Source organism: Gamsiella multidivaricata (assembly GCF_025024155.1).
Source record: "Gamsiella multidivaricata strain RSA 2152 chromosome Unknown BC939scaffold_159, whole genome shotgun sequence".
In the NCBI taxonomy this organism is placed as follows: domain Eukaryota; kingdom Fungi; phylum Mortierellomycota; class Mortierellomycetes; order Mortierellales; family Mortierellaceae; genus Gamsiella; species Gamsiella multidivaricata.
Window position 1 is genome coordinate 18,886 of NW_026251867.1, and position 11,724 is coordinate 30,609.

An 11,724-nucleotide genomic window follows, 5' to 3' on the forward strand; every position below is an offset into this window, starting at 1 on the left:
AAGTAAAAAAAAGCGAATGGCGGAAGGTGTGACAAGCGACATATCACTCAACTGCAAACCTGCAACGTCGTTTGCCCCTCCTCATCATCATCCAAAGATGAAAAAGAATAGTTCCCAATCCGGGGTTCGAACCCGGGCCGCCTCGGTGAAAGCGAGGAATCCTGACCACTGGACCAATTAGGATACGATATTTCGTGCTTATAAGACTCTTATATTTCAATTTTGCGAAATTCCATATATGCATTTTCTATAAATGCACATTCTTTAACTGCACATGCAATGATGGAACGGTGTCTGCTACTGCTGGACTGCCTGCAAACGAGGAGGCGGTTGACAATCATGAAGGAATGGGGAGGATATCGTTTTTGTAGCAAGCAGTTTTCAGTGTTTATCACACTGATGAGGGGTGTATTGATTTTAGCTGGCGCCAACTAGTACCAATACACCCACTGATGAGGTGTGGTAATTGTTGCGCAGGAAATCCCATGTCGTTGAGGATCCTTGTTAATAAAAAAATAAAAGCAACTATTGCGTAGGCTCTACGGGCAGGCCCGGGGAATACTCTGCTTTGGTGGAGAGGACAACTGCGATAGATCGTTCTGATAGATGCGCAGAGTCAATTGACTCGAGAGACAAACTGGTAACATTCAATTGCACGTTCATTTCCCTCTCTTTGTTTTTCCTTTTTTGTAGCCCTGATTCCCTGCTGAGCGCCGCAACCTTCCTTCTCGCTTCACGACTCCTTCCTATCTACCTTCACATTGACTAGTAAGCACGAAGAAACTTTTCAACATAGCTTAGATATAAAACATCGAGGTATTTTTATAAGCACCTGACTCAGTTGATGCTTCGCCCAGTTGGCTGGCCCTGTAATGTATCCGTCATACTGTCTTGCTGCGACACAAAAGAAAAATTAAGAAACAGAGCCAGCGAGAGGGCGGTCAGAGACAAACATGGTGCTACAGATCGTCTTAAGACACGAATGATGCTAGTAAGGGTAGTGCCACAGTATTATACCCGAAAGAACCCTATCGAAATTAAGCGCCGGATCACAGAACACCTGCGATCAACTTCGCATGCCCACCAGCTCCCCAACCAGGCCCCGCTGGCTCCATAGAGCATATAGAAAGGCTCTAGATTCCTATTTAATAAAGCATTCGTTCTTACCCTCACTTCTCTATCTCGAATTTGCTATTACAGAGAGATTTTGTGAAAATATGCGGCGCTAAACAACATAAACCATGGAAGGCCATAGAACTTTTGACGAACACTGTAATCTGTGAAGACCATGTTTAAATCGCACATCATATACTAGAGGTTATCTTTCTCAGAAGCACCAAGTTTAAGATAGTGAACTGGCATCGAGTGATGGTAGGTTCAGGAACCAATAGTACTTTTAATAAGCAAGGCACCATTGTTCATACACTTCCTGCTTAGGCCAATTGTTAAAGTTAATAGAAATATAAAGTTTTAAGAGTTAGAAGCGTGGGAGTCAATTTCGTCCCCTCACGCTTACTGAAGTAAGTGAATGCACTGGAGACAAAGTGTTCGGAGGAGAAAGAGCGCTTTGATGGTCATGGTCATGGTGCCGTGTAACCAAGAAATTTTTCTCTTGGAACGACTACGGGATAATCCCTTCGCCTGTCAGGAAATTTTGAGTCAGGGGAATTTTAGTTTTTACATTAATTTGGTGCGAAATATCATTTTAGAGGGGACGGCTTTGCTTGCCAATATTCGCTATTGAAGTGTCACGGATCTGGAATGTAAAGGCATGAATCAAGGCACAAACTACCCTTCAATTTGTATCAAGGGCATGGAAAGCGGTAGCATAAAAAAACTTTTAAATACAATATCATAGAAAAAATTACGCAAAATACATGTAAAATTCGGAACACCAGCGTTCCGGAAACAGACGAAGGGATACTGATTCCAAGTCGAAATAGTTTGCTCCGACATCTCGAAGTGTCATCAGACTATGTAGTGCATGTGGTTCTTGTAAATTCTTGCACCGAAATTTCGAAAAGTCGCTTTTCTCGCGGAAAAGATATCAAGCATGAGAGGCGTGTATGATAAGCGTGCAGTCATTACTCCTCTGTGATAATTATAGGTGGTGGTACTCGTTTTTCATTACTTTATAGCCGTTGTCCAGGCTACATGTTCATGGCCTGCGTTTCAGCGCCTGTCAACATCCTTTCTTCTCTCAAACCTGTATCTCGGCAACTTTGTGATAAAAGATTTTGTCCCTCTCGTTTTGCGTTGTCGCGGACTATCACTGTCATGTATTTGTTTGTTCTACCCTCCCTGAACCTCCTATCCCAGCATTTGATGGAAGGCCCCCGAAGGGTGGTATAGTTTATACACGTTCTGTATTCTGCTTCGACATCGCCTTAAGGTTCGAACTGCTCGGGAGTGACCTCACCTGAAGGAGTTAAACATCGAAACCTGCGAACCAATTAGGACTCAGGGAGTAAGCGTAGTCACTAGTCACTTGAACGTTTTTACAAAATCTTTGATATCCGCGTCGCGCTATACTTTTTTTTGTTAATATTATTAACGACAACACGAGTTCACTCGATCTCGCTTCTGCGCTGCGCTGCTACCATTCGTCTTTTTGACTGCCGGATCTTGGGGGCTTCCGCGCTCTATGGCTTTCGGATCCTCGATCGAGTTTTAAATCACACGGTGTATTGTATCAAGATGTTTTGCATTGAAAGATATAGCTGTAGTCCAGAGTCAATGAGAACAAGAGAGAGATCTTTAATTACAGCGACTGAGCGATTAGTCTACTTATTGCTCGGTGGCTTAAGAAATAGGGAATATGCCACACGCAGTTATTTGCCTCCCCAGGGGATATTCTCCCTGCACGCCCTTCCTATTAAACCTCCTTTTTTTCATGTTTATTTACCTCTATTGCTCAGATTTTAATCGTATAGAAAGCTGTATTTTGGATTCGGACAATCGTGTTTTCCCGCCTCGTCAGTGTTCTCTTTCTCTTTCTCTTTGGCTTTTTTGTCGGGACCATGTTGTTGGACTCTCGCATGTCTATCTCAATCTCTTTCTCTCGTCCCGCCTTCTTTAAATCCACTAAAGCAATTTCGGCAATGTACTCCCCACGTACCACATAACTCTCACGCAACATCTCTCTCTTACCCTTTGTCAATCTCTGCCCCACAATCTCACGGCTCGGCTCCCGGCTACGCTTTCAACCATTGAAGGCCTCTACACCTCTTCAGACCTCCACACAAGCACTCGCAACCGTTGAGGATGCAATGCAAAGACGGCGTCTTGTCTGTGAGTTTTTGTTCGATTACTCGTCTTTATTTTGTCCCTGTAAGAGGTCAAAAGCACAGCGACAGCAAATATACCTGATATTTGGTGCCCTTTCATCGTACATCTGGCCTCCATCGAACATTAACCATACAATTCGCCCCTTGTAAGACTATCTTCATAATTTTTTTTTACTGCTATTCTATTTTTATTATATACGCTTTGATATTCGCCTATGAGGTTCATCAGATCTGAGAATTAGGATGCCCGATCTGCTCACGAAAGCTTGGTCCGCTTCACCGACCAGCTTCACTGATGCAGTTTTTTTAAATTCTTTCCGTCGTAATATCCTATCATGATCCGAATCTTCCACCCATGCATCATCTTTTTATTTTTTATCTATTACTATGCTGCCGTGAAGGGTCATGGCCTTTCCGCTCATTGATGGGCCGTATGCTATCCTCCATGTTGCCAGTGAGCAATGTTATTTTGTCTCTTCCCGCAGACCCTTTTTTTCCCTATTTTGTGGAGTACCCCCTGGAATAAACAGCGGGTCATAGCTTCCTATTTTCCCAGGTTGTTATCCAGTGGCGAAATCATCCTTAAAAAAAAAAAAAAAAAAAAAAAGTTGGTTATTGGGGCTGTATCAAGTAAAGCGGGTAAACGCAACATTTATTCCTTTTACTTTTTCTGAGTGCAGTGTCTACCAATGTGCTCACTTTGACCAATGATGAGCGTGCGAAAGAGGTCTCGACGAGAAGGATTTAGACCAGTGCTTTCGAAGCGTTGTTGCGACGAGTTACACGCCGAAAGAAAAAAAAAAAAAAAAAAGAGCTGGCGCGTGGGGAGGAAGGGGCGATCCGTCTGCGATGACGATGCGGGCCAAACCTTCCACAGTTTTGGTTCCTTGATTATGATGGAATGAAAATCTTCATCCCCACATTGCAGGATGTAAACACAGCATTTCTCACTCCTTTGTCCAGACCCCTCCTTAAGAAATATATCCCGCTTGCCCTGACAAACAACAACACGTGTGTTCCCTCATTTCCATCTCCACCATGCATACACACATACGCCTTAGAAAGCAAGCTGCCATCCTGACGACGCGTCTGTTTGTTGGCACGTCATCCTAGCATCAGAGCTTTGCTTTGTGCTACCATCGGGCCTCCTCTGGACGCGTTCGCCTTATGAAGTTTACCCCTGCCCTTACTACGTAACTGGTAACAATTACGTCCGTTAAAATAACGTTTGGGATCGACCTTTTTTTGTCTACAAACGGACAAACAGACAATTGAGCACATCGCCTCGTAAAAGGGGCGCCCTCTGCTCTTCTCTTCCTTTCTTTCTTTTCAATATTCTCTTCTTGTCTTACTTATTCAACTTATTTCTTCCTCTCTCCTCCTCCAAAAAAAAAAAGAAGCAATTAAATCAGACATATTATAGATTATATACATCTATAATCCAACAACAGGATCGATGGAAAACTCCATCCACAACCAAGAAATGTCAACAAACATCGGTTACTCGCTAGACGATCAGCAGAAACAATTCTACGTATTCGAGGAAGGCCGGTACTTTCCCAAGCTGGACTCTGCGAACCCGAATGCCCAAGGTACAGTATGGAGAACAAATCCCCTTTATCCAGTGTCTGGGTACACAAGGTGCTCTCATCAAGGTGCTCTTAATTTCAGTGCTTTGGCGTCAAACTCAATTGCATGGCAACTGAACACGAAAACCTTGTCCTCATTTCATACTACGCAATTTCTAGTTCTACTCAGGGACGGCGGCGACCTGTTCATGGAGCATGACTCGAAGTATCATCCTGTCAAACTCGAGGACTTCGACACTAACTCATTCGGTCGTGTGCAAGGAGAAGGCGCACCTATAGAGCAATCGAAATATCGCGACCAGCAGCAGCAACTATATCATGGGGGAACCACGGGATCCGACCGCCCGGTAGCCAGCGTTTTGCAATCGTTGCCTCTTCACCAGCAACAGCAGCAGCAGCAACAGCACCAACTTACCACAACGAAAGTATCTTCGCTCAGCATGCTTAAGTCTCCTATCGATTCTTACCTCACTCCTGTGGGGTCAGCCCTCCCGGACAGTTTCTCAAAACCCCTGGTGTCTGCAGGACGAGGCAGGGACGGGTCAAATAGTCGCACATCGAGCCAGGAAACAGAGGGTACACCATCCTCAGCAATGTTAAACCTTTCAATTGCGCCATCTGGACAAAGCGAGGGGCCTTTTCAGATTGCTGCGACCATGCAGCAACATCAAAAGGCAAAAAGTCAGTCAATACTCAGTCCTCAACAGCAACAGTTTCAGCAACAGCCACCACTACTGTCTACAAATGCCAGTACCCCATCCCCTTCTTCTTCTTCTTCCACTCTTGGCACGACCTCGTCAGGGTCGACCGATACCATTAGCGAATTGCCCGAGGATGTGGTGATCCGGAGGGCAGAGCAGAACCGCGCAGCACAACGGGCGTTCCGGCAACGGAAGCAGAAGTATATCAAATGGCTCGAGAGCAAGGCCGAGGAACTGGACGAGGTCTACAGGATCATGGCTTTGGTTCGAGCCGAGAACCAGCAGCTCTGTAATCTGGTGGTGGAACTGGATGAGAAGCTGAACGGATCCAAAAGTATGGCTGCTGCAGGCACCCACGAAAATTCCAACGGACCCCTTCAAGACACAATATCAGTAGGAGGAGCAGTGACGACACCACTGACCAGACTGCCGGACTCGGCAGTGATGGCTCTGACGGGGGAAAATCTCGGTGCACATGGGCCGAAGTCCAGGGGCATTCATGGAACCGACGTGGCGCTTAGTAAAGAGATTTCGATGCGACTGATGAACCTAGCTACGTTCCCAGGCCTGAATGGGGAACGCGATACGGCCATGATGAATAAGATTAAGTATCACCCGCGATCATCCATATATAGCAAGGGCAGTAGTGTTAAAGGCAAAATGGCCTTCAAGATGAGTCAACAGACGAAGCAGCAGGGTGCACTCTTGCAGGCAGCTCTCCAGCCTGGAAAGTTAACCCAAGAGCATCAGCAACAACCAAATCAACAGCAACAGCAACAGCAACAGCAGCAGTCGCTTATAGAATTGAATGGACAAGTTAGTAGAGCTCAGCAGAACGGACTATCATGGATGAACTACTCCTCTGACGCCTCTACAACGCCCCCAGCAGCATTTTGCCCTCCCACATCTTTATCGCCCCCTCACTGTAAGTTGCGCATGGATGTCTGAAATGGCGGGAGAGAATATTGCGGCATGTCGCAAAGAAGACCTTCTGATATGGTCCTCTTGTCTTTCTGGCCCCATGCCAATAGTGACCACCAATGGATCACTTTTAATCTCTCCTCAGCAAAGCTCGGCCTACATCTCGCCTCAGCCTTTAGGTGTCACACCATCTGCCCCGCAACAGCAACAACAACAACAACAAGGACAACATCAGCAGCTGCTGCAGCAGCAGCGGCCTCACCACTCTTTAACGAACCCTGCAAGCAGCTTTATTGGCATCCAGCCAAACTACAGCGGGATTCCATTGCTCAACCCCACGGCGGGATCACAGACAGCCCCGCTGGGAATGCAGCTCGACGCTGATCTTGCATCCCAGCAAAGGAGCGGCACACGGTTCCACCAACACCCTAATTTTACTGTTACGCAACAACATCAACAACATCATCTCAGTTCGCACTCTTCGTCTTCCGCACCCTCTCCAGTCCAAAACGTGGCCCAGGTCCATGCACATGGCCGGATAAACCCTCTCCAGCATCAATTGCATCACTATCCTTATGCCAACTTATATCATCAACAACAGCCTATGCAGCAGCAACAACAACAACAGCAGCAACAGCAGCAGCAGCAACAACAACAACAACAACAACAACAACAACAACAACAACAACAGCAGCAGCAGCAGCAGCAGCAGCAGCAATTACAATTTTACAACCAGCTTCCTCAGAGCCCATTCTCAATAGCAACACAACTGCAGCAGGAAGCTGGACAGCTCTCCTGGCTGGAAGATGACGCGTCGGGAGCGGGTCGCGGTAGACGATCCTCGATGCCGACGTTACACCTGTCTATGCCTTTGCATGGGAACACTCCCAACGATGATCACAGCAGTAGTATTAGCAATATCAGCATTAGAGATGAGGGCCCTAGGAACACTAGTGGCACTCATATCATTAGTCACAATACCCATGGTAGTAATAGCAGTAGTATCAATGGCGGCGGTAGTGTCAGCGGTAATGATAATGGTCGCAGTAGTATTACTAGCACGGACGAGTGTAATAGTAGTAGCCAGAGCGCTCCCATGATGGGCGTGGCTCGATAACGGATGGGGTGGGGGTTGTCGCAGCAGCGGCAGCAGAGCCAGCGGCAGTAGAGCGACTGGATAGGAAAACAACAACAACGACAAAATAAAAAAAAAGAGTCCAGGACCCGACGCCGAGAAACAAATAATAATAACAATAAAAAAAAAAAACTAGAGATGCATGCATGTGCATGTGTCTGGTAGATGATGTATCTCTCAAGGTGACCGCTGTCTTCCTTTGCACAAATCTGGGGTTGTCAGGGCACTAACATAATGAATAAAAGATGGGACCGAAATCTGCGCGTTCCAATAGCATACGCCTCATGATAGCTGTATGTCTCGTTGGATGTGAAGCATGAGAGGGATGATGGACTTAAAGATATTTTCCTGCAGAAAGGAGCCGTAATTTGTTCCAGTCATCGCTGAGCAGGCCATTTCAAGAAGAAAAGAAAAGAAAAATGATACGGTATAGTAAATGCGAAAACGAAGCTCTTGTGCCAAAAACAGAACGACGACACGACGACACGACACTCCCTGCGGGGCAAACAAAAGACATAACATCAGCATCCGAGGAGTTTATAAGGTATCAGGATACATTGCTTCTTTTTTCTGAGGTCAAGGAGCCCTCTGATTTGCTGTGCAGTGATTCGGAATGCGGGATTTTTTTTTGCTGTCAGAAAAACAACAGCGCCGGGAATAGCAAGGGGGCGGAGGAGAGCTGCATGGTCGATATTTGTCTACGAGGACCAACAAAAGTGATGGCACTCCAGTGCCACCGACTTTTGCGAAATGAACTGTTCAGTCGTCTGCCTTTTTTATTTTTTATTTTTTTTATCCGCAACCCGAAAGTCGCGGTATGATTCTGGTTTCCGTGCCAGGTGGCGGGTCGTTCGGCGAGGGAATTTAGATGGCGTAGATTGAGAGATGGGAGGCGAGTGAGAGGAGAAGGAAGGATCGTTTGATCCCTTTGTTGATGTTGCTTTTACTGTAACCAGCGGCTATGGAGTTGATCGCCTCGTACAAACCAATAACGGTAAGAGCGAGTAGCCCAACTACTCAGGTGCAGGAACACAGAGAAGTGTAAGGATGGCGGAGGAGCAGAGGATGAAAAAGAGGTGATCGCAATGCCGGAGATTTGGGCACAGCATATTTGTTTTTTCTTTGTCAAATTTTAACCTGACGGACTAAAAAAACGAGAAAAAAAAAAAAGGAAAAGGAAAAGGAAAAAATCCTACGAATACTTGCATGTTGCGAGAATTATAGAAGTGTTCTATCTTCTTTCTTCTCTTTTTTCTTTTTCATTTTTCTTTTCGTTATCATCCACGTTTGTAGATCGGTGTGCCGCGCGCGTAGCCTTTCTAGTACCTAGGCATGGCAAGAACTAGAAAGTACTAAATGGAAGAATTTGCTTGCTGCATGTGCAATGGATACTCACGAATGATTATGTACAAATATCCGGCCATACGGCTCTTCTTATTATGCCTAAGACCGAGCCCCTATAGTGCAGCAAGACAGGATCGTTCTGTCTGTTAAGTTTATAGAAACTTGTATGAGATAAAAAAATAAAATAAAAGAACAAAAGGCTCTCACATTGTTACGCCTCTCGCTGGTTTCGTCTCATGTTGGTGCCTAGGTTAACCGGCAAGCGGCTTGTCAAATCCCTACGTTTTGTGAGCATTCGTGCCTTAGCGACAGACATCAAACGTACTCGCAGTCTGTAAGTGAGCGAACTTAACTACGGAAACGCTACATAGAAAAGGACGGCGCAATCGGAGGAGACAACAGAGTCGAAGGTGCTGATAAGCACTACCTGTCATCATTTTATTTATTTATCTTCCAGATCGCGTACATCCTGCCGGGCACAAAGATTTGGCGTCTGTTGTGCTCAAATGTAACCATTGGCCACAACCGAGATTGCGTCTTGTGCACAACGTTGGCCATGCACATTCTGAAAATCTGAATAGGCGCACTTCTATCCTCACGATTGAGCAGTGGTACATGCGTGTTGGTAATTTGTAAGAAAGTTCCGCTCAATTATTTATTGAATGAGGCGCACATAGTTTATCAAGGCGTTTATTACAGACAAACTACATTCTATGTGAATATGGCTCGAGTGTTGTTGAAGGTTGTGCTTGGAAGAATAGGGTGCAACGACCACAGCTTGATTGATGCTCAACCAATCGCATCCTTCTTTGTACTGCTGTTGTCCTATCCGCACCTGTTCCTGGCGGATCAAACAATCGCGTATTAGCATGAATGGACAGGAGCTGTTCACTCTGCACAATTCCCGTACATAAGCAAGACTTTTTGTCTTGGCTGCCCTGCACCTAGCGGGTGCATACATTGTGCATGCTGCAGTCAAATTGGGTAGGCTATGCTATCTATCTATGGACTCAGACACTGCCTGAAGCTGCGATGCAGCGACGAAGCCATTGTTTCCCGCAGAAAGACTGAACTGGGTTTGGCCATTTCGCACATTGGAGGTCTGCAGCAGAGGCCAAGAAGGGATAGCGATGCATTTTTTTTTGACAGATTCCTACGACTACCGCAGCTGAGTGAGAAAATAAAACAAGGGAATCTTCTGGGAGAGTGGAGTTGTTGATTCGATGATTACGTTTTCTTTAGCTGCAGTGTCCAGAGCGATGTGGTTACCAGGAGGTACGAACGCGTTCCGCGGATGTCCCCTACTCCTTGTCCCCAAGACCATACACGTCTTCATAAACGCGAACAAAAACGATACAAATACATAAACATACAATGTATATATGCAGCAAGTAACCGCGTCGTTTACTGTTTTCTGTGATCAAAAGTACATATGCATTAGGCAAGAACACTGATGATCGTTTGAGAAGGAAGAGGGGAATACTTCTGCCCTGAAATGAAATGGGGATATCGGAGAGCATTGACTGTACTAGTCAGAGGTCGGTGTCAATTGCAGCACCATGTCTCTTTTTCGTGTTGTTTTGGAGATCGGCCCATGGTGACTAGAAAAGAGATGCTATGAGATGATATAATACGATATGATATGATATCCGTGTCTGTGTATTTGCGTGTGGACAATGCTAAACACCACGTAAACATGGTCTAGTTCAGGTTCAGGTCCAGGTTCAGGGCCAGGTTCAATCCAGGTCCAAATCCAGGTTCAGTGCCTGTTTTTTGTGTTTGTTTTTATTTTTGACCTTTCCTTGCCTCTTTCATTTCTTCCCTCTCTCTCACTCTCGCTCCCCTCCTCCTCCCCCGTTCCTCCCTTCCCCCCTTCCCCTGCAGTACTGTACGTTCATCCTCTGTTTCTTTTCGTGTGTGTCCTTTGTTCTCCCCTCTTTTTTACTTCCCCTCCCCTTCCCCGCTTTGCTCTCTCATCCAGTCCACAGGCACACACTCACTCACACCTCTTTTGTTCCCCTTCCCCTCGCCCATTCTACCGGCTCTTAGATATCTGCCACACACAACCTGACACACATCACATCGCCTCCCCACTCCCACTTCAACCACTTCCATTTCCACTTTCGCTTCCAATTTGGTAATATACTTCGGAAAAAGAAAACCCAGCCTCCACTACTTCACTACTCTCACTTTTAACTACTCTGTCCTTTCAATTCACGTTCCTCGTCCTCGGTACTCCCTCCTCTCAGCAAATACAGCACACAACCCAATCGATCCCACTCCCATTTGATTCTCTACTTCCTCCCCTTGCTTTTGCTCTGAACCCAAACGCATACCCTTACTGACGTCCACTCTTATAAAATCACAGACCTTCAACCTATCCTGCCCACCCTCGCACACACACACACACACTGACGCATTTGCAGAGCCAGGCACATCTTCTTCCCTTTCTTTCCTTCCTCTCCAACGACTCAGCAACAAATCCATAAGGCAGCGGACCATCGCATCGGACGTTTGACGCATCGCGCATTTTATTCTTTCCCTTGTACAGCCGACAGTCGAACACTATAAACGGACACTCAGAATAGCAAACATCCTTTGATCCATCTCTCTGCTCAGAATCTGCGACCTTCTACCTCTGCAAGCGCGTCAGCCTTGCCAATCCCACCCTCACTCCTTCCGATCTCTGGATCGGCGTGCATCTCTGTTTTGTCCACTGTGTTCCAAGCTACGCTTCGTATCCAGTC

At 46.1% G+C, this 11,724-nt stretch overlaps 1 protein-coding gene and 1 non-coding gene across 2 annotated transcripts; one reads left to right on the plus strand and one right to left on the minus strand.

Annotated features, from left to right (window-relative positions):
* Positions 1–111: 111 nt before the first annotated feature.
* Positions 112–183, minus strand: BC939DRAFT_t200. The gene has a single exon. It is a non-coding gene; the product is annotated as a tRNA-Glu (tRNA).
* A 4,251-nt stretch (positions 184–4,434) lies between these two features.
* On the plus strand, positions 4,435–7,771 carry BC939DRAFT_75410 (uncharacterized protein). The gene is made up of 4 exons (XM_051561881.1): positions 4,435–4,487; positions 4,685–4,879; positions 5,036–6,502; positions 6,609–7,771. The coding sequence occupies exons 2-4, from the start codon at positions 4,744–4,746 to the stop codon at positions 7,613–7,615; spliced, it is 2,610 nt and encodes an 869-aa protein (XP_051405968.1). The 5' UTR covers positions 4,435–4,487; positions 4,685–4,743; the 3' UTR covers positions 7,616–7,771.
* Positions 7,772–11,724: the final 3,953 nt, after the last annotated feature.

Bases quoted from the DNA above. Each gene is read 5' to 3' on its own strand.
- BC939DRAFT_75410 (XM_051561881.1), top strand. From the start codon at position 4,744: ATGGAAAACTCCATCCACAACCAAGAAATGTCAACAAACATCGGTTAC. The intron at 4,880-5,035 runs GTACAGTATGGA...CGCAATTTCTAG, and splicing joins TGCGAACCCGAATGCCCAAG to TTCTACTCAGGGACGGCGGC. The intron at 6,503-6,608 runs GTAAGTTGCGCA...CCATGCCAATAG, and splicing joins ATCTTTATCGCCCCCTCACT to TGACCACCAATGGATCACTT.